General features: G+C 33.9%; 1 protein-coding gene across 15 annotated transcripts in view; it reads left to right on the top strand.

Moving 5' to 3' along the window:
- TENT2 (terminal nucleotidyltransferase 2) overlaps nucleotides 1-26413 on the top strand; it is a 63884-nt gene that overhangs the window by 35961 nt on the left and 1510 nt on the right. For all 15 annotated transcript variants that reach the window (XM_040225892.1, XM_040225889.1, XM_040225882.1 and 12 more), the window contains 4 exons: nucleotides 4771-4814; nucleotides 11373-11509; nucleotides 22562-22653; nucleotides 24652-24731. In XM_040225892.1, the coding sequence (XP_040081826.1) occupies nucleotides 4771-4814; nucleotides 11373-11509; nucleotides 22562-22653; nucleotides 24652-24731 (353 nt within the window). The remainder of the gene's footprint in view (nucleotides 1-4770; nucleotides 4815-11372; nucleotides 11510-22561; nucleotides 22654-24651; nucleotides 24732-26413) is intronic.

The raw sequence follows: 26413 nt of genomic DNA, 5'->3' as shown, positions 1-26413 counted from the left end.
GGTGAATGTTTAGAAGCCTGTGAAAATAAACTCAAGCACCATTCATGATGTTCTTTTTATTTTTCACTTGAGCCAGGAATTAAATTATTTTCCTTTTTTTAAAAATGATTTTCTTGTTGGTTTAAAGGAGCTTTAATTTCTATGGGCTGTCATGGAGATTGGATGAAATACTTGATGTTAACGTAAGACCATTTACCAGTCGTATGTCTAGGCTGTGATGTGTTCTGGCTTAATGTTTCACAGTTTAGAAAGCGGTGTTGTAATAATATTTGTGTTTATACCCTTTCACTCAATGATTTCATATCTAGAAATTTATCCTCAGATAAATAATGAGGGATGTTTATATGAATTTATATAAGGCTATTTTCATGGTATTTGTTGAAATAATAAAAGATTAAAAATAATTTAAGATTATTAAAAAAACCATTAATGGTTAAATTAATTATGATATATCCTAATATTAAATTTATATGAACACTAAAAGTCATCTTTTAAAGTTATTGAAATAGGAAACTCATGATACGCTGTCATGCACAATAAAATACCAATTTTATTCAAAAAACAGTTGCTATGAATGTGTATATATTCATATGTATACAAATATTAAAAAGGTGTATGCCAGAAATTTATCTAGGGTTATTTATAGACAGTAGTATTTATTTTCTTTATATGTTATTTTACTTATAGATATTTTATAATATATATTAAGTAAGTATATTTTTAGCTGAACAATGAAATCAAATGAATTTGTTTCAGATTCTGAGAGAGACATAAAATAGTTTAAATGGGCCAAAATTTTGTGATTCAGTGATGATCAGAAAGGTTGGATATTCTTTTAACTATTTCAAGCTAATTATAATATTTTTGTTGCTGAACAGTCTTGGATATATACTAGTTTGATGATTGATTTGCTGCTCCAAAGCGATTTGAAACATGATGTTGGCTGTTTTAGATGCTGCTATACGTATCACTAGTTATTTTTGTTCAGTTTTATAGTTCAGTGTGAAACATAGTACCTTTGATGCTTTTATAGTGAACTCTGATGACCCTTAAGTTTCTTTTGTGGATTGCAGTTTACTTTCATGAAAAATGGAATTGTTTAGAAATAATTATTTTATAAAATACATGAAGAATAATATGGTTAACACTTATGTGTTACCACCTAGTGTCTATTCATTTTTTAGTTTTAGTTGTGGTTTAAACACTAGATTTGACTAAAGCTTATAACATGCACTAACATTCACAATATGTGCCCTATCCCTCCATTCTTTTGGGTTACATTAGAAATTTTAATTTGATTGCTTTTTTAGGACTCAGAGGCCCCATGGAGGTTTTGTAAGCAATTCAAATATTAGTGGGACTTCCCTGGTGGTCCAGTGGTTAAGACTCCACATTTCTCCTGCAGAGGACCTGGGTTCCATAACTGATTGGGAAACTAAGATCCTTCATGCTGTGCAACTTGGCCAAAAAAAAAAGACAAATTCAAATATTAGTATTTTACCAGTGTAATAAAATCATGTTAAAATTTGGTTTAGATTTTGTTAAATATATTTTTTTTCTTGACAAAGTGGTCTTATTTACTAAGGTGATTAGTAATTTATGACACTCTAATCAGCCATTTCTAGGTATTTGTTAAAAGACATCAGCTACCCAGACATACTGTGTAATTCTGTACTTTGTCAGATTTAACCCCTTCCTCCCTAGAAGAAATTAGAGAGACTGAAGTAATTGCTTTTCTTGTCATGCAAGAGTCTTTAGGTGTATTGAGCAGTTCTAGCTCTGCCACAGTTAACTAATTTTTGTGATTTTGGCCAAGTAATTCTACCTCGCTGGCCTTAATATTCATCTGTAACACTAATAGTTAGATTAGATGACCCTTAAGTTTCATTTAACTTTAAATGCTTTAATGTCTTTTCTGCCATGAACAGAGAAAGGAAATGGGTCCTCTCTGTGTAGAAAGGTTGAAAAGGTTAACTAATGCATTTCCTAGCACAAATTTCAACAATCAGGACTGTAGCATGCCAAGCTCCTCTGTCCGTGGAATTTGGCAAGAATACTGGAGTGGGTAGCCATTCCCTACTCTAGGGGATCTTCCCAAACCAGGGATAGAATCTGGATCTCCTGCATTGCAGGCAGATTCTTTATTGTCTGAGCCACCTGGGAAGCCCCAGTCACAAACTCCGTATGCTTGAAAATGTGACTCACAAAAGCATGAGGGGAAAACTCATTGAGGAGAGAGTTTACTAGCAATCTAATATTAAGAGTTAATGGTAAAGGCAAAAGTGTCAATTGGTTAGAAACAATGAGTGAATGAATAGTAGTGGACTGTTTACCATGTTACCAGGTATAGATCTATCTTTAGGCATTTTTAAATTTTTCTTGCATTTTCAAAATTAGTGGTTGTTTAGTGTTGTTGAGGATCTGCTTTTTTTCTTTAAGTGTAATCTTTGATGAATTAGCATGGAATGTGAATGTGTATAAATTAGTGAAGGCCTGACAAGAAAGCTCTCATTCGAAATACAGGCAAAATAAAATTGTATAGATTAAATCTGTTCAAGGTATTACCTATTGATCATATCTTTTAATAATAAACTTGTCTTATTTTGCTTTTGAGAGAGCAAAATATTGTGACTTCAAAATAGATGTCATAATAGATGTTACAGAGATTCTTCCAGAATCTATATTGCTTTGGAATAAAATATTTGGAAAAACTAAATGTTTCGAGGTTACTATCAGGATAGCATTGATAAATAATTGCCAGAGTACATTAATTGCTTCTCTAATGACTAGTGTTTTTATATTTTTAAGGCAAGGATTTATTGAATGATAACCCTACCCTCAAAAACTTCCACATTGGTTAATTCTAAAGACTCTTTATCTATTGAAAGGCCCTATTCCAGTGGTTTGTGTTTATTTTTCTCTTCTAGCATTCTAGTTATGATTCTGTCACTAGAATGAGATAATATTTTTAAAAAATTTTCTGCAGTCTTATTTTACTGGGAGTGTTCAGTGGATATAGAATTTAGATTTCTAGACTTTAATTTCTAGTAAGAGTTTTCAATTTGACGTCTGTGTTATAATGAAAATTATTAAAATGCAATTAAAATGTTAGACAAATACAGAGACTTTTAAGATTAAGTGACTGGGGCTTGAGTTTATTTGTAGGGTCTTCTAGAATTGAGCATTTGAATGCCTTTAGGGAAAGAAAATATATAGCCTTACTTCCTGAGGGTGATTCTGGTAAGTAATGAGTGAGTTTTTTTCCCCTAATATTCTTAGTCATATATTGTGAACGTTCTATACTATCATGGAAATTTATTCTAATTTTATTTTATTTATTATTTTGTTCTAATTTTCAACTTGGGTGTGAAGTATGATACAGAAAAGATATTTAAATAAAGCATCCTACTTTGTACTATGTGGTAAAAATTTATACATTTATAATCATAGTTGGGGACCATGTAAATTGATCATAATGGTTGATTTTGTGTTCATTAATGTATTCCATACTTAAAGATGTTTGCTAAACAGCAGGTTAAAAGTGAATTAATGATTCTTTGTTACTGAATTTATTTAATTACTGTTGGCCCTTGAACAGCATAGGTTTGAATTGTGTGGATCTACTTACAGATTTTTATATATATATATATATATATATATATATATAGAGAGAGAGAGAGAGAGAGAGAGAGCACAGTATTTATTACATGATTTATAGTTGGTTGAATCTGTAGATTTAAAACCTCGGATATAGAGAGCCAACTATATAAAGTTATATGCAGATTTTCAACTGTATAGGGGTTGGCACCCCTAACCCCTGAATTCTTCAAGGGTCAGCTGTATATATAATGTATTTATAATTCTTAAGCACATAGTTTACTATGGAGTATTATATTGGTCTTTAATCTTAAAGAAATCTTATAAATGTATTATTTGTATCTTACCATATTCAAGACACTGTATTTTATAGTTATTTCTTATATTGTAAGTATTAAGCACTTTGCCTTTCGTGTTATTCCATTATAATGATGTGAAATTACAGTTAATGCATTTAATGAAGTTGGATTTGGGGAAAGCTATTGAAGGGTGAAGAATGGCAGTTAAAAAATACAGTGACATATGAAGATAGTGATTTTTTGTATAAAATTTTATTTTATAGTGGATTGGTACAGATCTCCTGATTTAGATTTCTAAGCTTTGCTGAGGTTTTCTTTTTTAAAATATATAAATGAAGTTGAAGATTTTTTTTCAGCTTTTTCCTCAATAGATCAATTTTCTAAAACTATCTCAATTTTGATATTATTGTTAGAAGAAATTAAATAATAAAGAAACAATTAGGATAGAACTGTTCTTCTTACGATGTAGTGCCGTTGAACTGTACTTTCAAAGTTTTTTTTGATAGTTACAACCATCTTAACAATGTCTGTTTAATATCTGTAGCACAATCCTTGTCTTGCTTATTTTGTGTGTGTGTCTAATGTTGGACCAAATGTGTGTCCATTTATTGATGATCTATTTTTCTAAAACCATGTAAGGAACATTGTTTTACATAGAAGCATACATAACTTATTAACAGACCTTAAAATGTCAACTTTGATATATTTTGAATTTTAATTTTTAGGGATCAGAATTAATTTCACAAAATATGTGAAAACTGTTGAATTTTAACATAAACCCATATAGTCTTATACCTGGGGGTAGCTGACAAATTATTGCTTTGTAAAATGAATTACATGAATCACGGCAGCTTTAAACTTTTTCTTTTTATAGCCTTACCTGAACCCATCCTTCCATCCATCCAAAAAATTTACCCAGTAAGTGTTTCTTATAAATTATTATAATACCTGTTATGACAAGTATATGTGGAACTATTATGTGCAATATTATTGTGAATATAAAAGTAGAAATAGTTACCTTCTAAGTTATGATAATATTTTCTACATAGGCTGAGGTAAACATTGACCACTAGAATGTTAAAAATGTTTCATATAATTTTTTGGAAGTCTCTGCTATTTCATTTGATTATTAGCAGACAGTCTTGTCCTTTATGTTAATGATGGAACTTTTTGTATAACACTCATGATTATCATTAATGGGAATTAAATATACTTAGTTGGTGAAAGCACATTTGAACTCAGACCAGTTTTTTTCATGTTACTTTAAAATATAATTTTAGAACATTTCTTTAGTAGCTCAGAAGTTTTACAGCCTAACATACGTGTAATCTGAAATCAGGGGAAAAAATTCCACCTAGAGCCAGACATCCTGGAATGTGAAGTCAGGTGAGCCTTAGGAACCATTGCTACAAACAAAGCAAGTTGAGATGATAGAATTCCGTGTGCGCTAAGAAGTTGAACAATTGGATAACCTTTTAATGTTTCGTCTGCTCTTATCAAGTAACATTCTAAGAGGTAACATGTACACTGTCCTTGTGTGTACATTATTAAGAATCCTGGTGAAGTTAATTAGAAACCCTCAAGAAATGAAGTGTGCCTACTAGAAAAAGTTTAATATATACTCAGTTTGAGTTTAGAGAAACCTAGGTAACATACATATTAATAATCTATATGAATATTTTTTTTCTTTTCTAGTTTTAATGTTCTTTTCTTTTTTTCCAGATTTCATTGTTTCTTTGTTTTATTTATATAAGTCTTACCATTTCTGTTTTCCTCCATAGTCATTCTTGTTCCTGGTTTTTTTGGAAATAATATTTAAGCTGCTTGTGTAGAATGTTTAACCAGCCTTTTAAAACCACATTTTTACCTGTTAATTCATAAACTTCTAAGAATAGTTTTCTAAACTTACTAGTCAATGTTGTATAGGAAACATAACATCCCTGTTGAGTGATCAAAGTTTTTCAAAGAACATATTTTATATGTATGAGAAAATATAATAAATATATTGACATATAATCTAAATTAAATGTAACATAATCTTTGATGATTGAGAAGTGGTGTTCTTATTTTTGAACATCGGTTATTCTTGTAATGCTCACATGTGAGGCGCTGGATAATACTGGATCACTGTAAATAGAGTCTTGCTGCAGTGGGGGCCTCTCAGTTCATGGGGGGTCGTCTATGAGAAGAGACCATTTAACAGGAAGAACCTTCTGGAATCTGTCTCATCTTCCTCCTTTTAAAAATAAATTTCTGCTATGAAGAACTATTATAATGAATGTATAGTATAGCTGGGTATCAGTATTTATGCTTTTTTTAAAGTAGTATGACAAAGAAGACTTCAGAAAGTGTAGAAATGTAAGTAACGTGAACTTTTGGACCTATTCTTGAACGTTTTCTTCCCTCTATAAAGTATTAATTTTTTAGTTCATACTGAAAAGTCAAAGATAATGACTGGGTGTTTACTATTTCATTTATTGTCCCAACTTTATTGTTCTTTAAACACCTAGGTTTCAGTGTGGCAAGAGCTGCATATATTATTCAATATACACAGGATTTAATAGTTTTAACTTATCCTTTGAAGAATCTATTATTGTGTTTTGAAAGATGCTTCTATGGAAATCTTACTTAAAATGCTGTATTACCTGGAACTCTTTTTACTAATATAAATGCTGATTAAGTTTCAGTTTAATAGCATTATGCTGAGAAACAGAAGCATTACTTTTATGATAAGATAAAATTCTTACTGGTATATTCTAGTTTAAAGAGCCTCATTTTTATTTCTGTGTTTCATTTTTCTAATCACCTAGCTTTCTCCCATCACTGGGTCCTGATTTCTGTTCACGTGCACTACCTCTAAACCTATATTCTCCACCCTGTTTCGCTAATAATCTTACTTCTACACCTGTAACCAGGAAATAGATTTCGTACTAGCCCAGCTCCAAGGCTTTGAAAAGTATTAATAGCAAAGCCCTGCTAGGCTTAAGAATATCTTAACTTGCTTTCATGTGTGGTTACATTGTCCTAAATATTTAAATCATATTACCTTTACTATAAGATTGATACTTACATGGATAAGGACTTAATACCCACTCTTCTGCTCCGCAGGTTTTTTTGTATTGTATGAAACCTGTAAGCCAATGAGTGGAGAATTTTTTTCATTGGTCCCTCTGATGGAGGAATTAAATTAGCTTGTTTCTTATTACTAGTAGTCACTATCATTTATTTATTGTTTATTTTATATCAGAGGGCTTCCCTTGTGGCTCAGCTGGTAAAGAATCTGCCTGTAATGTGGGAGACCTGGGTTCGATCCTTGGGTTGGGAAGATCCCCTGGAGAAGGGAAAGGCTACCCACTCCAGTATTCTTGCCTGGAGAATTCCATGGACTATAGTCCATGGGGTCACAAAGAATCAGACACGACTGAGCGACTTTCACTTCCACTTATTTATGTCAGAACGTACAACCTTTATATACAATATCTTCAGTCCTAGGCAAATATAAAGTATTCTCCTTAGAAAGGTTACATGATTGATCCAAGCTGTTTAGTCACAAATTATGAATGCAAGAACTGTTTTTTTTTCCTTTATACTATGCTGCCTGGGGAAAGGCAGAATGATAGTAGTAGTCAATTTGTGTTGCTTACAACATTTTATTTATTTATTGTCTAATTGTTCCTATACAGATGTATTTGTATACCTTCCTTTAAGAAAAGCTGATATGACAAAATTTCAGCTTATAGTTTGAGAATAATTAAAAAAACTTTACAGTGACAGAAAAACTTTCCTATTACTTTACAAGGGAAGAACATTTTAAATTTTGAGCTTCTCTGATATAATTAAAATAGGATTAAAAATATATTGTTCAGTATATTATTTTTTGTCATTTTCATGTTTTTTTTCAAAATTTTTTTAGAAAATATTAATTAGAAAGTTAGTGTAATTCAATTCAGTTGTGATATTCAGTTATGAAAGAAAAGGATAAAACACATCTTTATCTTTGAAAACTATATCACGATATATAGCATTATTGATTATTACTTCTTAATTATTGACTTAAAAAAGCAACATCAGTGATAGAGGACAGAGTGTTTACTATTGAGTTAAAGAAATGAAGCTGAGAAGTTTAAATATATAAACTCAGATTAAGTATCTGAAGGGATTTTTATTTTAATGTAAGCATTTTATGAGATTTACCTCACTTACGCTAAGTAGATTTATCAAGACAACTTATATTTGTTTCCTTCCCTAGTGATATCTTCCTATTTTCAAAAACCAAAGTTAATTCCAAAGTAATATATTGGAAGTTGCTGGAGGTAACCATAGTGTGTTATTGTAAAGGTGCAGTTAAAATAATGATGGTGCCTGGCGTATACTGAATAATTAATAAGTAGGTAATACTATTGTTACCTTTCTTTCCATATACATTATGTCATATAATTTGCATAAACAGCCCTGTGAATGCTATTTTCCTTGTATTATGGATGAAGGAGCTTAACCTTTGGAAAGCTTGGTATCGTGGTTAAGTTCATGTAGCTAATGGAACAACAAGGTTTCATACCTAGGCCTGACTCCAGAACTCAGGCTCTTCACCACTTCATAATAGTACTTCTATTTTGTGTTAAATACTTTAACACCTTTCAAAAGTTGGAAGATCTCATATCAGATAAAGTTTAAAGGCAATTTAATTATCAATCTTTAATATACATCACTAGATTAGTGATAATCTGCATCTAGTTAAATCTTGGTAGAACTTCAGTGTATCATTTAGTTCTTTTTCTTTCACGTATAACTCCACTTAAATGCTCTGTATCAGTTATCCTTTTCTTTGAGATCTTCAACATTTCTTTCTAGGCTTTAGTAATTCATTTTCTTAGAAAATTGTACAGCTTATATTTCTTTGCCTAGAGATGGAAAACAGTCATCTTTCATTTAAGCTATACTTTTCTTTAAAGAACAGTTACCAAGTAAACAAGTTAACCCGGTTTAATGTAGTCCAGAAAGTGCTTAATTGCCCACATTTTGGACTTTGAAGATTATGACACAGCCTCAAAAAGTGATGGAGTCTGGCAAAAGGTGTTTTTGTTAGGCAGTTGTATGGACAGAAACAGACTTTTCAGATGTTTTTCAAGAGATTACTTATTTAAATTTTTCTTAATTTGGTATTGTGAAGAGAAATGGAAGATATGTATCTTCAGCACTTAAATATCATTTGGAAAATGTTTTTAGGAATTAAGTCATTGCATAAATCAGAAGCCCAAAATAAGACAGAACCTTAAAAAATAATAAATATATTTTCTGTGTTAAAAAAATTAAACCAGGAAATATCGATAATCCAAAGGGAAAAAGCGCTGTAAGAAACAGGTGTTACATTGTATTGGTTAAATTGTTTTTCTGTGGATTTAGATTGTAGTTTTAAACGCTGCTTTTATTTCTTTGGCTTTTGGCTTACTCTTTCTGTGCTTTCTAATGTGTTAGCTTAAACTCTGCCCACCTTCATCCTAGCTGAAGTAACATACTCTATTTCAATACAGAAATGCAATTGCGGAGCTCCTTTTAAAGAAATAACTTGGATGAAATTTTTCTTAAAGCAGAAAATCTTTCTGTAATATGAATGATTACCAAAAATGGGGATTACTTAAGGTTAAATAGAATTCTTTTTTACTTGTAGCTTCTTTTAATTGGAGCCTTTTGTTTGTTTGTTTGTTTGTATTTCTCCTTTAGTTCTCCCTCAGTAGGTATGATACGACCCTTTTTATATATGATCTTGAAAAAGAACAGTGGCGCTAAGAGAACACTGACCAGGGTCTTTCAGCATTTTAATACAATAGGTCTTATAACTCTATAGTTTTAATCTCACAATTACTGATGTCTTTCTTTAAGTTACTGAAAAAAATAGAAATTTTAAAAGAGGTTCAGAGTTTTAAACTTCAGGTAAGAAAATGGCTCTCTGTTTCAGCATCATTTTGTAAATTGAATGTTTATTGTGCTAAGTGCTAGAAATCAAAATTAAGCTTTCAGAGCAGAAATTGTTAAACAGTGACCCACTTTTCTATTTCCTGTCATTTGAACTTATACCTTTTTGTTTAATTTGCTGGAGAATATTATTTAAATTTTACACTTTTTAAGGTCCTAAGCCCAAATTTATGCTTAACACGTAAGAGAAGAAGTAAGAGTAAGACAAGTCAGAGGCCTGCTCTTCCTTCTGCTGCTACAAGTCAGTGCTTGTCGCCTACTCCCCCTAGTCTTTCTACTTGGGTCATAGACTGTAGTAGTAAATCTATTAGACATGTGAGGCAAGTCCCACCTTTAGGAATGCCATCTTTGTGAATTGGAGATTTTTCTTTGGGCAGAAAGATAATCCCTTCTTGGTAGTTAAAATTATTGATAGAATTACGGTAATGGGGCAGGAGGAGATGTTTTTATTTTCTTGCCCCTTGTTTTTACTGATGTATTTTGAGACTACCATTAAGTAGGTGCACTACGCTATTTCTCCGTGTTACTGGGGTTATTCAGATTTTATTAACTGAATTAATATCCGTAAACCCAAGTTTGGTCTGTTGGGTAGTTGAGAACCTTAAGTGTAGTTGTCATTCTGATGTCTGGTTAACCAATTCATCTTTTTGTTTAGTTGTTTTGTTTTAAAATCTGTTTCTACTCGGGTGGCAAAGGAGAATATAGAAAACCTTTTCTGAGGGCACTGTGAAAATTACCTGAAAAAGTATTTTCTAACATAATGGATATGTATTACTTGAGAAATTCTATAGTTCAGTTTAGTTGACAGCCATAACTTGCTGCTAATAAGGGAAAGATCAGATACGAAAAGGAATGGCATTCCATAAGTACTCATTGGTGTTCTTTCCAGTAGGTGACTTCTTTGGGCCTGGAATGCAAGCACATGATATTCTTCTTTATGAATATTGTACTAAAAGAGAGTAGCTCAATATTGCTTGCTGATTTATTTTTCAAGTTCATTTCATGTTGAACATTATTTCTATTCCCTCTAAAATGCAACATACAAAAATGAAATAAAATTGTAAAAAATCTTAAAATACAGTGTCAGTACTATTTATGTCTTAAACTTTTATGACCTTTGTGAGAAATTTTAAGTGGCAGTTAGAAAAAGCTCTTACCTTGAGATATATTTATAAAGAAACCTATATTTATTAGATGGAATCTTGGTGTGTACTGTAAGGTTTTATTTATGAATTAAAAAATCTTTCGCTACCATGAGAATTCATTTGGTTAACTGAGTGATATACCTCAGTTGAGGATTAGAATATCTTCGTTTTTCAGGTTCTTTCTGACTTAGCCCATACATTGTTGAAATCTTTACTGGGAGAAAATCTGCAAATTTCCAAATTGCCAACATAAAGAAAATTCTCTCTTCTCCAGACAGCCTTATGTTAGGATTTATAAGGTTTTTTGGGGGTGTGTTTTTCAATGGCCTCACACATCTTCCCTTTTTCTTTTTGATAGGAATCTTTCAGTCCTTCTATACAGTTGCACCTTGTACATCAAGCACCATGTAATGTTCCTCCTTACCTCTCAAAGAACGACTCAAACCTTGGGGACCTCTTACTGGGCTTTCTTAAGTATTATGCTACAGAATTTGAGTAAGTGAAACTTCAAATTGTGTATATTTGTTTTATAAGTAAATGTTACAAATTGGGTCAGAAACTGTATTTATCAATTTCATTGTTATAAACTAGTTCAGAAATGCATCGTTTATAAAATGTAATACCTAATGATAATCCTGTTTCAAGCTAATGAAAAAAATTAGAGTTTAGTAAGCCTACTATGCCCTGGAGAAGGAAATGGCACCCCACTCCAGTACTCTTGCCTGGAGAATCCCGTGGATGGAGGAGTCTGGTAGGCTACAGTCCATGGGGTCGCAAAGAGTCAGACATGACCGATTGATTTCAGTAGTGATCCCCTTTTATATTTAGCTGTCTCTTTACATAGTAAGACCTGAATAAATGTGTTGGTCCTGTGTCAGTTCAGTTCAGTCGCTCAGTCGTGTCCAGCTCTTTGTGACCCCATGAACTGCAGCACGCCAGGCCTCCCTGTCCATCACCAACTCCCAGAGTCCACCCAAACCCATGTCCATTGAGTCGGTGATGCCATCCAACCATCTCATCCTCTGTCGTCCCCTTCTCCTCCTGCCCTCAATCTTTCCCAGCATCAGGGTCTTTTCAAATGAGTCCGCTCTCTGCATCAGGTAGCCAGAGTATTGGAGTTTCAGCTTCAACATCAATCCCTCCAGTGAACACCCAGGACTGATCTCCTTTAGGGTAGACTGGTTGGGTCTCCTTGCAGATGTTATATAATTTGGAATATACATTTTATAGGAACTTAAAATTTGTAATAAAAAACACGCTAAAACAAACTTGGAAAAAGATGTAGTTAATACTAGATAATCTGGATAAATAGTTGTGTTTGTATGGTATATACATCAAAGAATACTTCTCATTTTTTCTCTTTTGGTGAGAGTGATATGTAGACATGAAATAGTAAAGTGTATGATTGGGCTGGCCATAACTGGAAGTTCTTACGGGAGTTCTTAGTCCAGATAGAGTGGAATTAGGAATTGTGTGCAACTCTTCTGATCAGTTTGGGAAAGCTTGAAGGAGGGAATGAGAGAATTTAGGAGTGGTTAAAACATTAGAGGAGGAGAGTACAATAACCATAGGATACTGTTTTGGAAAGGTTTGGAGAAGGGAACAGTAATAGTAAGAGTAATAAATTGCTATTACTTGGTGGGAAAAACTGTTCAAAGGAGATCATACGCATTATCTCATTGAGTTTACATGAGTTGGTGTTATTTTATGCCTGTTTTACCAGTGGGACATACAGAGAGGTAAGGAAACTGGTCAAAAATCTCATAGGTAGTAAGGGGAATATTTCAGATAATTTTGAATGTGAAATTCACTCTCTTAACTATGATACTTTACTGAAATGTTGATACTGTCTGCTGTCATACAGTAGTTTTGAAGAAACCTGACTCATATAAGATGAAACATGGGGCCTGAAGACGTATTCTTTAAATTCCTTCAAATAAACTTCCATCTGTTTTGTTTTTTTGTGCCTCCATTACCTTGCCCAATGCCAGATAATTGGTACTTGGAAAATACTTGTTATAGAATCATTTTGAAGGATAAAGATTATGGATGTAAGTCAAAGATCCTTAAGGTGACTTAAAAATTACTGAATTCGGTTAACAAAAGGAGTAAGAAAAGTGCTAAAGGAAAGTAGTTCAATAAGAATGAAGTTTTAAGAATCCAGGTTAAAAATGATTAGGACCTGAATATAAGTCTAGGCAGCAAAAATATAAAGGAAAGAGGAGCCTTCGTTTATATAGAGAAAGATTTAAGTCTATATGGGACATAAGAGAAGATCATTCTGGAGTTAAGACTTTTTTAAGATGTTGCAATGATAATAGCTAATGTTTCATGAATGTTTACCTAGTGCCCTGCAGTATGCTGAGTGATTCCCATGTATTATCTCATTTAATCCTCACAGTAACTCCCTTTCAAGCTTTGGGAATTTGTGAACTTTGTCCTTTGATGATACGGTTAGATAGCCAGAGAACCAAGACTCAGATTCCAGTGACTCCAAAGCCACATGCTTAATTGTTAGACTGCATCAGCGTATCTATGGTGTCATGTCAATTAGATATTGGGGATAGTTTGTAGAGAGGGAAGAGATTTATAGACGGAAAGGTATTTTTCTGCCGTGTTGCGTTTAGGATTAGAACATCTAGGGAAATGGCTTGAAAATCACCTGCTTTTCAAATGAAATGACTGAAACAGAATGATAGCCATTCAGATTTGTGTGTTAGTTCACTTTGAGCTTGCTGTGTGGTGTGGCGTGGCACTAGCATGCTGGTGCTTGGAGAGAGGTTTTGAGCTTTTAGATAGACTTGCTATTACGATGCATGATTCAGGTGACCTGTTCATCTCCTGTTTGATCAGGTAGTGCATTGTTGTTTCATACCAGATATTTTCAGGAATTTGACAATAGGGAGCATAGCCAAGAGTGTAGTCATGGTAATGAACTAGGTGCCTGTTCTAGGAATTCTGGCAGCCATTAGAAGGGTTTGTAAGGATTTCTTCTGAAGTTTGAGATACTCAGTTAAAAAATTCCCTTTACTGAAAGACAAAGAATTAAGTGCCTGTGAAAGGATGCTAGAGTACATGGTATAAATGTTGCAGAGATTTTTATACAGCCATTTAAAATTGCTAAGATTTTTTTACCTACTTTACTCACAGCTTGCTCCTTAAACCTTGCTGCTGAAAATTACAAAAATGAAGCCAAGTTTCTAGAAATGTACCCAGAAGTGGGGAACTGACAATATAGGAGAAAGGGGGTCAGATGGCTCAGGGAATCTGGAAAAATATGCAGTCAGTTTAATCATTTCATATTTTAGGAAAAAGAGAAATTCAAGTTTAAATATCTTGTAGACTCATAGATACTAGAGATTCTAGGAACCTTAAAAGATATCTATTTTATAATTGCCTTTATTTTCTTGATGCCTAGTCACACGTCATTACTGCTAGTCAGTCTGTTGAATTAAAAGTACATACTTACATACTTAAATACATACTTTTTTTTAAAAAAAGGAAACACAAAGGTCCAATTTTTCTATCTCCTTTCTTATTCTTACTTATTCCTTATTTTATTTAATCAGTAAATCACTGAGTGCCTACTTTACACCAGGCTATTTTCTATTCACTGGGGATATGGCAATTAAAACTGTCTTCATGGAGTTTGTGTAGAGAGAGTCATGGAGAGACAGACAATAAACAAATGAAATGTATACCATGTTAGATGGTGGTAAGTGGAGAAAAAAATTTTTAAAAAAGATTCTGATGTGTGTAGTTGTTGCAGTTTTAATACCTGTATCGCCATTTAATACCTAACATAGAGAGAGAATATTTTCACCAAAAAGGTGACCTTTGAAAAAAAGACCCAGTGGAGAGGAAGTTGTGAGTTACATGTCTACATGGGAGAAGACCTTTCTAAACAGAAAGAAGAGCAACTGCAAAGATCCTGAGGCGGAGGTTTGCCCGTGTTCAAGGAACAGCAAAGAGACCAGTGTGACTGGAACAGAGTGTAGAAGTTAAGGATGTCAGAGAGTTAAGGAAGTCCATGTCATGTAGGGTCTTGTAATGAATTTTGATAACTTTGAGTTTTTCTCTCAAAGTAGGAAATCACTGAAGGGGTTTCAGTGGAAAAATTATCTGATCTGATTTAGTTTGTAACATGTTGCTGGATGAAAGTAAACTGAAGAGGGAGCCAGAGGCAGAAGCAGGGAGACTATTTAGGAAGGTATTGTGAAGAGAAACCATGTGACTTAGTTAGATAAAAGTGGTTGGAGCAGAAGTGGATGAAAAGTGGTCAGATTTTGCTTACGTTTTAATTTGTACCAGATTAATGTGACAAAAGAGAAAGAGAAGAGCCAAGAATGACTTAAAAGTTTGAGACATAAGCAACTGAAAGTATGGAGATGCCCCTACGTGCAATGCAAAAAGCAAGGGAGAAACATTACTGATTTTTAATGTTTTAAGATTGAGATACCCACAAAATATTCAAGTAGAGATTTTAAGTAGAGAGTTGGATGTGTAAGTCTAGAGTGCAGGAGAGAGGTCACAGTTTTAGGGGTTTTTCATCTGGTAGATGGGATTTAAAAGCTAGAAAACTTTTTGAGAAAACCAAGGGACTATAAATAGAAGAGAGAAAAGGTCCAAAGATCAATAAACCCTTAGATACTCCAATGTCTTACGTATGTATATAAGGTTAAGATACATGAATGTTTTAGTAATGCAATGAAGAGAGAGAGACAATTTAGAAGGTAGATACTCTGAAACAACTGGCCTAATTTCTCAAAAAGTCCAAGTTTTAAAAAAGTGGAGGGAACATTTCCAGATTAAAGAGATGGAACAATCAAATACAGTGGATGAAGCTTTCTGATTGGGGTGGTGAAATTATAAAAGGCATTTGAGTTACATTAATGTCTTAATGCTGCTAATGTTACAAAGGAGGCCTTATTCTTTAGGTATATGCCCAAGGATTAAGAAATGAAGTTTCTCTCTGCTAGAGCTTAATAAATGGTTTAGTTCAAAATACACATGTATAGGTATACACACAAGCAAATGTGGCAGAGTATTAACAACTGTTGAATTGCTTTTGAGTTTCATGTTTTTTCATTTTTTTAAAATTTATTTTTTATTGAAGGATAATTGCTTTACAGAATTTTGCTGTTTTCTGTTTTTTATTTTTAAAAAACATTTTATTTATTTTTATTTTTTTTAAAAAACATTTTATTTTGTATTGGGGTATAGCCGATTAACAAACAGTGCTGTAATAGATTCAGGTGGATAATGAAGTGTCTCAACCATACATATACATGTGTCCACTCTCCCCCAAAGTCCCCTCCCATCCAGGCTGCCACATAACATTGAGCTGAGTTCCATCTGCTATACAGCAGGTCCTTGTTGGTTATCCATTTTATATATAGCAGTGTGTACATGTCCATCCCAGACTCCCTAACTAGCCCTTCCCCCAATTCTTTTCCCCATATGCTTTTCATTTTTCCATTTGAAAAGTATCATAATACAAAGATGAACTAAAAATGAGATGTAGGTATGAGAAGGAACTAATATGTAATATGGTAGTCTAAAAAGGAAGACTCATTGAGAAAGGAGGGAAGCCAATAGAATGTTGTGTTTTGGAATCAAAGGGGGGAAAACATTTGAGGAGGAAGGAGTGATTATTTGTGTTGCATTTTTGATTGATCAAGTACAAAATGAGAACTAAAACCACTGAAGCATTGGTCAGTGTGGACGCTACTGGACCCCTTGGCAGGAGCAGTCTTAATGTAACAGTATGGACAAAAAGCCTTATTGGTGTGAGCTAAAGAGAGAAAGGGAGGGGAGGATTTAGATACAGCTGGTGTAGCGAATTCTCTAGGGGAATTTACGTACTTGTAAAGGGGGTAGAAATTGAAGGATTAAGTGGAGTTGAGTATTTGTTTTTAGAAAGGAGAAGTAACCCATGTTGATGGTAAAATTGGTGATACCAGAAAAGTTGTAAATTTTTAAAAATAGTTTTATTTGTTTATTTATGACTGCACTGGGTCTTGGTTGCTTTGTGTGGGCTTTCTCTTGTGAGTGGGGGCTACTCTTCATTGTGGTGCTCAGACTTCAGGTACAGGCTTCAGAAGTTGCAGCACATGGACTCAGTCGTTGTGGTACTAGGGCTTAGTTGCTCCACAGTATGTGAGATCTTCCTGGACCAGGACTCAAACTCATGTCGCCTGCATTGGCAGGTGGATTCTTATCCTCTGTGCCACCAGGGAAGTCCAAGTTGAAGTAAATTGTTGAATAGTCGTCTTGTTGAGTAGAGAAGAATTGGAGTCTATCCCACAAATGGAGTGGAAGCACTGACGGTTCATTCTAGCGATGGAAAACTGTGTACAGACAAGCGCGGACTGATGTGGTGGGAACTAGTAGATACTGTCTTCTGACTGCTTGACTTTTTTAGTGAAATGAAGCATGGACGTCAGCGGGGAATGAGTGTGAGGGAGGAGATTTGAGAAGTGAGGACAAGGTATGAATTGTTATGTAGAAGAGTGAAGGAGTGAGTGAACCATGGAAATACAGGATGACTGCTGGGTAGTAGCATTTAGGATTCTTTTGAGCTAAGTCATCATGAATTTAAAGTGATCATACATTCAAAGGTCAACGTGGTTGCATTTTTTTTCCCTCCAGTCCTGTTTCACACCTTGGGAAAGGATTGGAATAAAGATTTAATTATAGTTGTTCAGTGCTGCAAGAGCAGGTAGGAGAGTTGAGGGATGTGCAAGGGACGGATTTTCATAGTTGACCATGGACAGGGTATATTCAGTTCTGAAAATGTGGGCAGAGTGTTGTCTACAGGACATCTTGTTGTAAATTTTGGTCTGGGACTTAGTAGCTAGAGAAAAAGACTTAGGAAAAGAAACATCAGAGTACTGAAGCCCAGCCTGGGATGGGTGGTCTAGCATTTGAAGAAGATTGAAAAAGTCAAAGTCTCGATACCAGCATTTAAAGGGTCAGGCAGAAGAAAAGCCAGTCAAAACAGAACTCTAGAATTCAAGTTTTTTCTGTGTACAGAATTTGAAATCCCTAACAAAGTGTTTGCTTCTCAGCCCTTAGTAATTACCAAGACCAAAAAAATACCATTTTTTCACTTAATTTGACTAGTTTTAGCATATATGCAGCCATGTGGTATCAGATCCATCATTTCATCTTTGCTATACTTGAGTTTTTCTTTGTAATGTTGTTGAAGACTACATTTCCAATTTAATCACTTATCTCAAAATAACTTTGTCACAAAAAAATGAGTACCAGTCCATTACCATTACTGATGAAAAAAGCCAATATCTTACCAATAAAAGTCCCTTATGATTATACAGTGGAAGTGAGAAATAGATTTAAGGGCCTAGATCTGATAGATAGAGTGCCTGATGAACTATGGAATGAGGTTCGTGACATTGTACAGGAGACAGGGATCAAGACCATCCCCATGGAAAAGAAATACAAAGAAGCAAAATGGCTGTCTGGGGAGGCCTTACAAATAGCTGTGAAAAGAAGAGAAGCGAAAAGCAAAGGAGAAAAGGAAAGATACAAGCACCTTAATGCAGAGTTCCAGAGAATAGCAAGAAGAGATAAGAAAGCCTTCTTCAGCGATCAATGCAAAGAAATAGAGAAAAAGAACAGAATGGGAAAGACTAGAGATCTCTTCAAGAAAATTAGAGATACCAAGGGAACATTTCATGCAAAGATGGGCTCAATAAAGGATAGAAATGGTACAGACCTAATAGAAGCAGAAGATATTAAGGAGATGTGGCAAGAATACACAGAAGACCTGTACAAAAAAGATCATCACGACCCAGATAATCATGATGATGTGATCACTAATCTAGAGCCAGACATCCTGGAATGTGAAGTCAAGTGGGCCTTAGAAAGCATCACTACAAAGCTAGTAGAGGTAATGGAATTCCGGTTGAGGCTGTTTCAAATCCTGAAAGATGATGCTGTGAAAGTGCTGCACTCAATATGCCAGCAAATTTGGAAAACTCACCAGTGGCCACAGGACTGGAAAAGGTCAGTTTTCATTCCAATTCCAAAGAAAGGCAATGCCAAAGAATGCTCAAACTACCACACAATTGCACTCATCTCACACGCTAGTAAAGTAATGCTCAAAATTCTCCAAGCCAGGCTTCAGCAATACGTGAACTGTGAACTGCCAGATGTTCAAGCTGGTTTTAGAAAAGGCAGAGGAACCAGAGATCAAATTGCCAACATCTGCTGAATCATGGAAAAAGCAAGAGAGTTCCAGAAAAACATCTATTTCTGCTTTATTGACTATGCCAAAGCCTTTGACTGTGTGGATCACAATAAACTGGAGAATTCTGAAAGAGATGGGCATTCTAGACCACCTGACCTGCCTCTTGAGAAATCTGTATGCAGGTCAGGAAGCAACAGTTAGAACTGGACATGGAACAACAGAGTGGTTCCAAATAAGAAAAGGAGTACGTCAAGGCTGTATATTGTCACCCTGTTTATTTAACTTATATGCAGAGTACATCATGAGAAACGCTGGGCTGGAAGAAACACAAGCTGGAATCAAGATTGCCAGGAGAACTATCGGTAACCTCAGATATGCAGGTGACACCACCCTTATGGCAGAAAGTGAAGAGGAACTAAAGAACCTCTTGATGAAAGTGAAAGAGGAGAGTGAAAAAGTTGGCTTAAAACTCAACATTCAGAAAACGAAGATCATGGCATCTGGTCCCATCACTTCCTGGGAAATAGATGGGGAAACAGTGGAAACAGTGTCAGACTTTATTTTTTTTGGACTCCAAAATCACTGCAGATGGTGATTGCAGCCATGAAATTAAAAGACGCTTACTCCTTGGAAGAAAAGTTATGACCAACCTAGATAGTATATTAAAAAGCAGAGACATTACTTTGCCGACCAAGGTCCGTCTGATCAAGGCTATGGTTTTCCCCGTGGTCATGTATGGATGTGAGAGTTGGACTGTGAAGAAGGCTGAGCGCCGAAGAATTGATGCTTTTGAACTGTTGGAGAAGACTCTTGAGAATCCCTTGGACTGCAAGGAGATCCAACCAGTCCATTCTGAAGGAGATCAGCCCTGGGATTTCTTTGGAAGGAATGATGCTAAAGCTGAAGCTCCAGTACTTTGGCCATCTCATGCGAAGAACTGACTCATTGGAAAAGACTCTGAGGCTGTGAGGGATTGGGGGCAGGAGAAGGGGATGACAGAGGATGAGATGGCTGGATGGCATCACTGACTCGATGGACGTGAGTCTGAGTGAACTCCGGGAGTTGGTGATGGACAGGGAGGCCTGGCGTGCTGCGATTCATGGGGTCGCAAAGAGTCGGACACGACTGAGCGACTGAACTGAACTGAATCTATTTTAGATTAAATTAAGTCCTATATCTGGTGTTTTTTTTCCCTGAAACATTACTCTTTTATAGATTGTCTTATTTTATACTTTAATTATTGAGTGACAATAACAGGTTTTCATATGGCAAGGAAGTTACAGTAGAGAAATATGATATGACAAAGGTCTTAGTTTAGAGCCTGTTTTAAAGAAGGAAATGTTTAGGAAAAATATTTCTAAATTACCATTTGAATTCTACATTGAAATTCACCTATAAGATTAAAAATTGTATAAAAGTTATGTATCATGTTTTCTGATTTGAAGTATTTAATAATTTAGATATATTTAAAAGTTCTTTAAAAATGCAGCAGTTTGAATCAGTCTAAATAGTAGTGATTCAAATATTCTTTTTTCCCCTCTGTGAAGTACTTCAGATGATACAGTCATTTAAATAATAATTTGGGCTGATTATAGGTTGAAGATTAAATAATATCTGGTTAGGGATAAAAAAGTGAATATGAATGTGTCACATATGTTTCTGTGATCCAGTTTAGAAATTCGGGGTTGAATTTAATAGAAATAAGAGTTCTTTGATTTAAGGAAGTAAAAGTTTTAGTTTAATAGCAGGATGTGATGTTTCTGTATTTTAAACTTGTCTGAGAGGAAAAAATTAGTCCACCTCTTTTTTTTTTAACATAATGTTTCCAATATTAATTCTACTGCAGATTCACCTGTCTTATAAGTTGATATTTAAAACAAGGAGTCTCAGGAAAAAGTTCATTTTTAGTAGTGAAAGTTGTCTTACATGGAATAAAGTTAAGTAGCACAAAGTGTAATTCTGCTGTAATCTTGTTTGGTTTGGCAATGTGTTATAGAACTCTCCCCTTTACAGTGTTATCTTGAAGAAGATTTTGGAAACACACTGGGACCAGTAGAGCAGTACTTCTTTTCTGTTTGAAGTCCATGCTAATGGAGCTGCTGTATGTTTAAGGACCTAAAACATCTTACTGTAACCAATACTAAGTATTTCTTTTTGACAGCCCACTTACTTTTAAAAAGCATAAATATTTTAAAAAATTTAAAGCTGTCCTTGCAAGCTATTCCTAAACTCTACTCTTAATAAGAAAAAGTAGTCATACTTTGAGGATCATTTTCAATTATGAAACTTCACAAGATGCAATGTTTTCTTGCATGTTTAACATAGAGATTGGTCAGTTTTCAGAACCAAGTGCCATGTTGGATCCACGGTTATTTCCTTATGGATTCTCTGACACATAGAGGCAGAGTAGAATGAGTGTTGCGTTCAGAACGTCCCAGACTGTCGCCTTCCTCCTACAGGAACGATGGAAAGAGCTGAAAGCAACTGCGAAAAAAAGATAGCAGCTTCCCCCAGACTCATTTTTCTCTTGAATACAAGCTGAGTAGTTATATGTTTCCAAATGTTTTTTGAAAAAAGGAAAGTTATATAAAATTATTATAAATTAAAAAAAACAACAGTGTAAGGCTAGGCCTTACTAAAGACTGGACAGTCGACCTTCAGGCATGCTGATAAAATTGTTTTGCTTGACTAAAACTTCACTATAAACAGCTACATCTGATACACAGCAATAACAGTATGTTTTCATAGAGTATTCTTTTTTCTAAAATTTCTACCATAAATCATATCAGTAGAGGTACACCTGAACAAGAATTACGTAGTGATACAAAAACAACACAAAAAGATTACCTCTCTTAAAAAATTCTTACTGGGGTTTAACAAGAAACAGTTTTTTGCTTACTTACAGATTATTTTTCTTATTACTTTTATTTATTCAAAAAATATTTATTGAGTACCTAGTTGATACTAAGCAACTAAATGAACAGTAAAAAAAAAACAAAAATAAATAGCTTAGCATCTTGGAGCTTTCATCTAGTTAGAGGAGACACAATAAATAACATACATAAGCAAATGATTAGAAATCTAAGTGTTATGGAGACAAAAGAAGTAGAGAAGGGGAAATGATACTTGAGGTGCAGAGAGCTAATGCAGATTTCAGTTCTATGAGAAAATCAGAGTATGCCTAACTATTGATATAATAAAAATAGTAAAAGGGAAGTTAAGAAAATAGTTAATATGATTAATGTTTTTCTTTTCTTTAAAGTTGGACTATAATTGCTTTACCATGTTGTATTAGTTTCTGCTGTACAACAACATGAATGTTTTTCTTTTTCCAGCTGGAATAGTCAGATGATTTCAGTTCGTGAAGCCAAAGCCATTCCCAGGCCTGATGGTATTGAATGGAGAAATAAATACATCTGTGTAGAAGGTAGTTTTCCCACAACTACTTTCTGTTTACCATCCAACTTACCTAGTACTGACAGAAGCACTTGAATAATTTCAGCTTATATTTCATGTAAAAGTAATACATTTATATCCTAAAGTGGTTTATAAGTTTTTAATCATAAGATTTTAATTTTAAAACATGATTTAAACTTCTTTCATTGTAAGAAATAATAAATTTAGGTGTTAAATGGTTCTGCTCATGTAGATGCATGAGCAGTCTACATGCATCCCTATCCCTCATGCTTGTAGTTGGCTGAAATTTAGTTTCATGAGTTATAGGTGGAAGAAAATACTTTCTTCATGTGATGATTCTTTGAAATGAAATCAGTTTTTTTATGCTTAAATACTGATAATTGATATAAGCTTGAGCTTGATTTTATGACTATAAATTGATTTTCCTTTTAAAATTAAATGCTGTGAGATATTCTATTCTCTAAAATTAATTTACATGTAGTTGAATACTTTTTTAGGTTGGTGGAAACTGACTTCAAGAGGCAATATTGTTCTCACAGATTCCACGTTGATGACATTTGTACTTGAGATAAAAAGGCATTAAAGGGTTGAAATTTGGCATTTGTAGGCAAACATCAAATTTAAAATATTTTAATCTTGAATTATAATCCAACATTTTAAGAGTTTATAAATGTGAAATTGAATCTCCTGCTTTGCTGTTTGGTTTGCTAAATTGCACAGTGTGTTTATATTATTCTAGTTACTTGGTTCTTGTGAATATTAAATACAGTTTTAAAGTGCTATACACTGTGTGATTTGATAGTTTGACATATGGCATTATCTGTTCTAAGAAGTACAGTGATAATAAACTCTGTTGAAATAGCCTTTCCAAGCAATTAAAAAAAGGAATTTTAAAAATTATGGACCTGATTAGATTATATGACATACCTAAAGTTAACCTCTTCATCAGATTCATACTTTGTTGAGGTCTTCCCCCTCATTCTAACAACTTTATTCTCTTTCTGTTTAGTCCCTCATTTCAACTTTATAGCATATATAGATCTTCTTATCTTTGAAAAATACTCTTGACTTGATCCTACTGATTCAAAGTAGATCCTGCTGGATCTTTCAAATAATGCCTGCTGCCGGCATTATTTCAGCCCCCATTTCATTCGTAATGCCTTTCGTTATCCTCCCTTTCTCACTTTTATCTTCAGTTTCCTTGTTCTCTTAAATAGAATCAGTTTGTATCTGTATAAGAACTACTCTTATTTTGTGGGTGAAGGGTGAGTAGAGTAAGGATGAAGACATGGAAGGTAATGTTGGAAACACACACAAAATTTCAAAAGAATTAATAAATAGAACCAAGCTTAAAAAATAAAATATGTGCCCTGAGCTGGGGGGGGGGGCGGCAGGCCATTTCCTCTTCTGTTCTCTTGTCTTGACCACTTGCTGTTTCATTGCCAACAAGTCACCGTTCTCACTGCATCTTTTTAAAGCCATTTAGTCACACCATAATTCTCTGTACTGTCTGCCGTCCTCATATTAAACCTCTACTTACAAAGGCATTGACCTTTTTCCTGCTAGACAAATCAGTGGTCTTTTAAGTTAAATTTAAAATTACTTTTCTGTGGTATTTGACACTGACTGTATCTCTTGGTATAGTGCTTTTATTCTTTTTGGTAACTCTTTATTCTTTAACTTATATTTATTCTTTTCACAGTAGGTTCCTGACTCACTAATTCTTCAGAAATCTTACCTACTTTTGTGATTTAGACTTAATATTTTTGTGGTTTAGACTTAATACCTGTGCTGGTTACTTCATTTTAGACATCTCACTTTAATTGTATCTATTTTGATAATTCATAGCTATTATAAAACTGTTTTCTGTAAGCATAAATCTAAGAAGATGCAGTTGCTATTATGTAGGTCAGAAACTGTCAAAATATTGGCAGTTTCATGTAATTCAATCAAAAAAAAAGTTCTCATTTTAATAATATCTTGTTTATATGTGCATTTAACATTGTAGAACCTTTTGATGGAACAAATACAGCAAGAGCTGTGCATGAAAAGCAGAAGTTTGATATGATCAAGGATCAGTTTTTAAAGGTAAATAATGCATCAGATTAACTCTAGAAACATTAGTGCACTAGTCTGCTTTGAAAATTAAAAAAAAACAAGTGTGTAATAGGAAAGAATAACTCTGGTTCCTGTGATATGGAGCAATCAGTGAGGCACAGTAGGGACTTTATTACTTGAATTTAGAAATACTTTGCCTCCACAGAGATCTGACTCTGCTTTTACTCACATGGCTTTCACTTTGTGGATATAGCATTTTCACAGTGAGCTTATTAAGCTCTCAAAATGAATGAATAAAATTTAAAGGACTTCTTTCTCTCCTTAAAATGTCAGGGAACCTGTAGCTTTAGAAGACAGCCATGTCTGTTCTCTGTTTTTCTTCTGTATACCCAGTTGTAACAAGGAACTAGAGCTCCATTTTATCTTTATTTATATTTTAAGAAATTAAACAAAATGTGTGTGTGCACACATTTGATGTATATAAACTTTAGTCATATATATGTAGACTATAGTTTATTCCTTCGCTCCCTAGTCCACAGTATGAATTTATTCATCAATGATTTTGCTAAGATTGACTCCTAGCTTCCAGTAATTCAACAGTACAGAGTAAAAACACATTGATAGAAATATGTATTTTGAGACATATAAGAGAGAGTACTTCACAGAAGAAAGAGATCAAGGAATTTTAGAGGTTTAGTTTTTTTGTTATCAAGACATCCAAGTAGATTTGATGATAATTAAAAATGCAAGTGTATCATATTACAAGCTGTCCTTCAAATTAGGCCCTCTCAGTTTGTCAACCAGAATAGAAAATTTTAAATGAAATGGAATTCTTCAGGGCAAACCAAGTATCAAATAGGGAATATTTTGTCTATCAGATTAAATTGAGAACTCAAAAATAGCATTTCTACATTGTCATTTCTATTAATGAGTGTGCCTGCATGTCTGCTAAGTCACTTCAGTTGTGTCTGACTCTGCAACCCTGTAGACCATAGTCTGCCAGGCTGCTCTGTCCGTGGGATTCTCCGGGCAAGAATACTATAGTAGATTGCCATGCCCTCCTCCAGGGGATCTTCCTGACCCAGGTCGAGCCCGCATCTCTTAAGTCTCTTGTTTTGGCAGGTGGATTCTTTACCACTAGCGCCACATGTCTTTACTTGTGATTGTTTAGGTTTAAAACCAATATTTTTAGTCAGTTGAACAATTGAAGTAAGAAGGGGCCTAATTTTTAGCTTATAAACAAGCATTTCGTTTTCCTTTTTTTTCTTCTTAAAAATTCTATTCATTCTTCCAGATTCATTTATAAAATACTTTATTTACTCTCTCCTTTATAAATACAATTTTAATTGACAGAGCTTTCTAGATAGAAAATAAGCCAATCAAATAATTGAAGTAGTCTTTCCCTGCTCTCTCAAACCCAAAGGTTTTGTATTAATTACTTTCATATTTTAAATGACATCTAAATCTGTGAATAAATATTAATGTTGTCAGTTGCTTGTTTTTTGTACCACCTGTGTGTGCACTTCTTTATAAATGAATTTGAACTGTACAGATGTAAAGTTTTTAAATAACATTTTGTTTCAGATGACAGAAGCAGTACTTTTACTCTTGTTAAAAACTTGGGAGATTAAAAGCATACACACCCGTGGTGGATTCATGTCAATGTATGGCAAAACCAATACAGAATTGTAAAGTAAAATAAAAAATAAATA

The sequence above is a fragment of the Oryx dammah genome, unplaced genomic scaffold, assembly GCF_014754425.2.
Source record: "Oryx dammah isolate SB20612 unplaced genomic scaffold, SCBI_Odam_1.1 HiC_scaffold_26, whole genome shotgun sequence".
Taxonomy (NCBI): Eukaryota; Metazoa; Chordata; class Mammalia; order Artiodactyla; family Bovidae; genus Oryx; species Oryx dammah.
The sequence above is the reverse complement of the archived record's forward strand: the minus strand, read 5'-3'. Positions and strand labels throughout refer to the sequence as shown.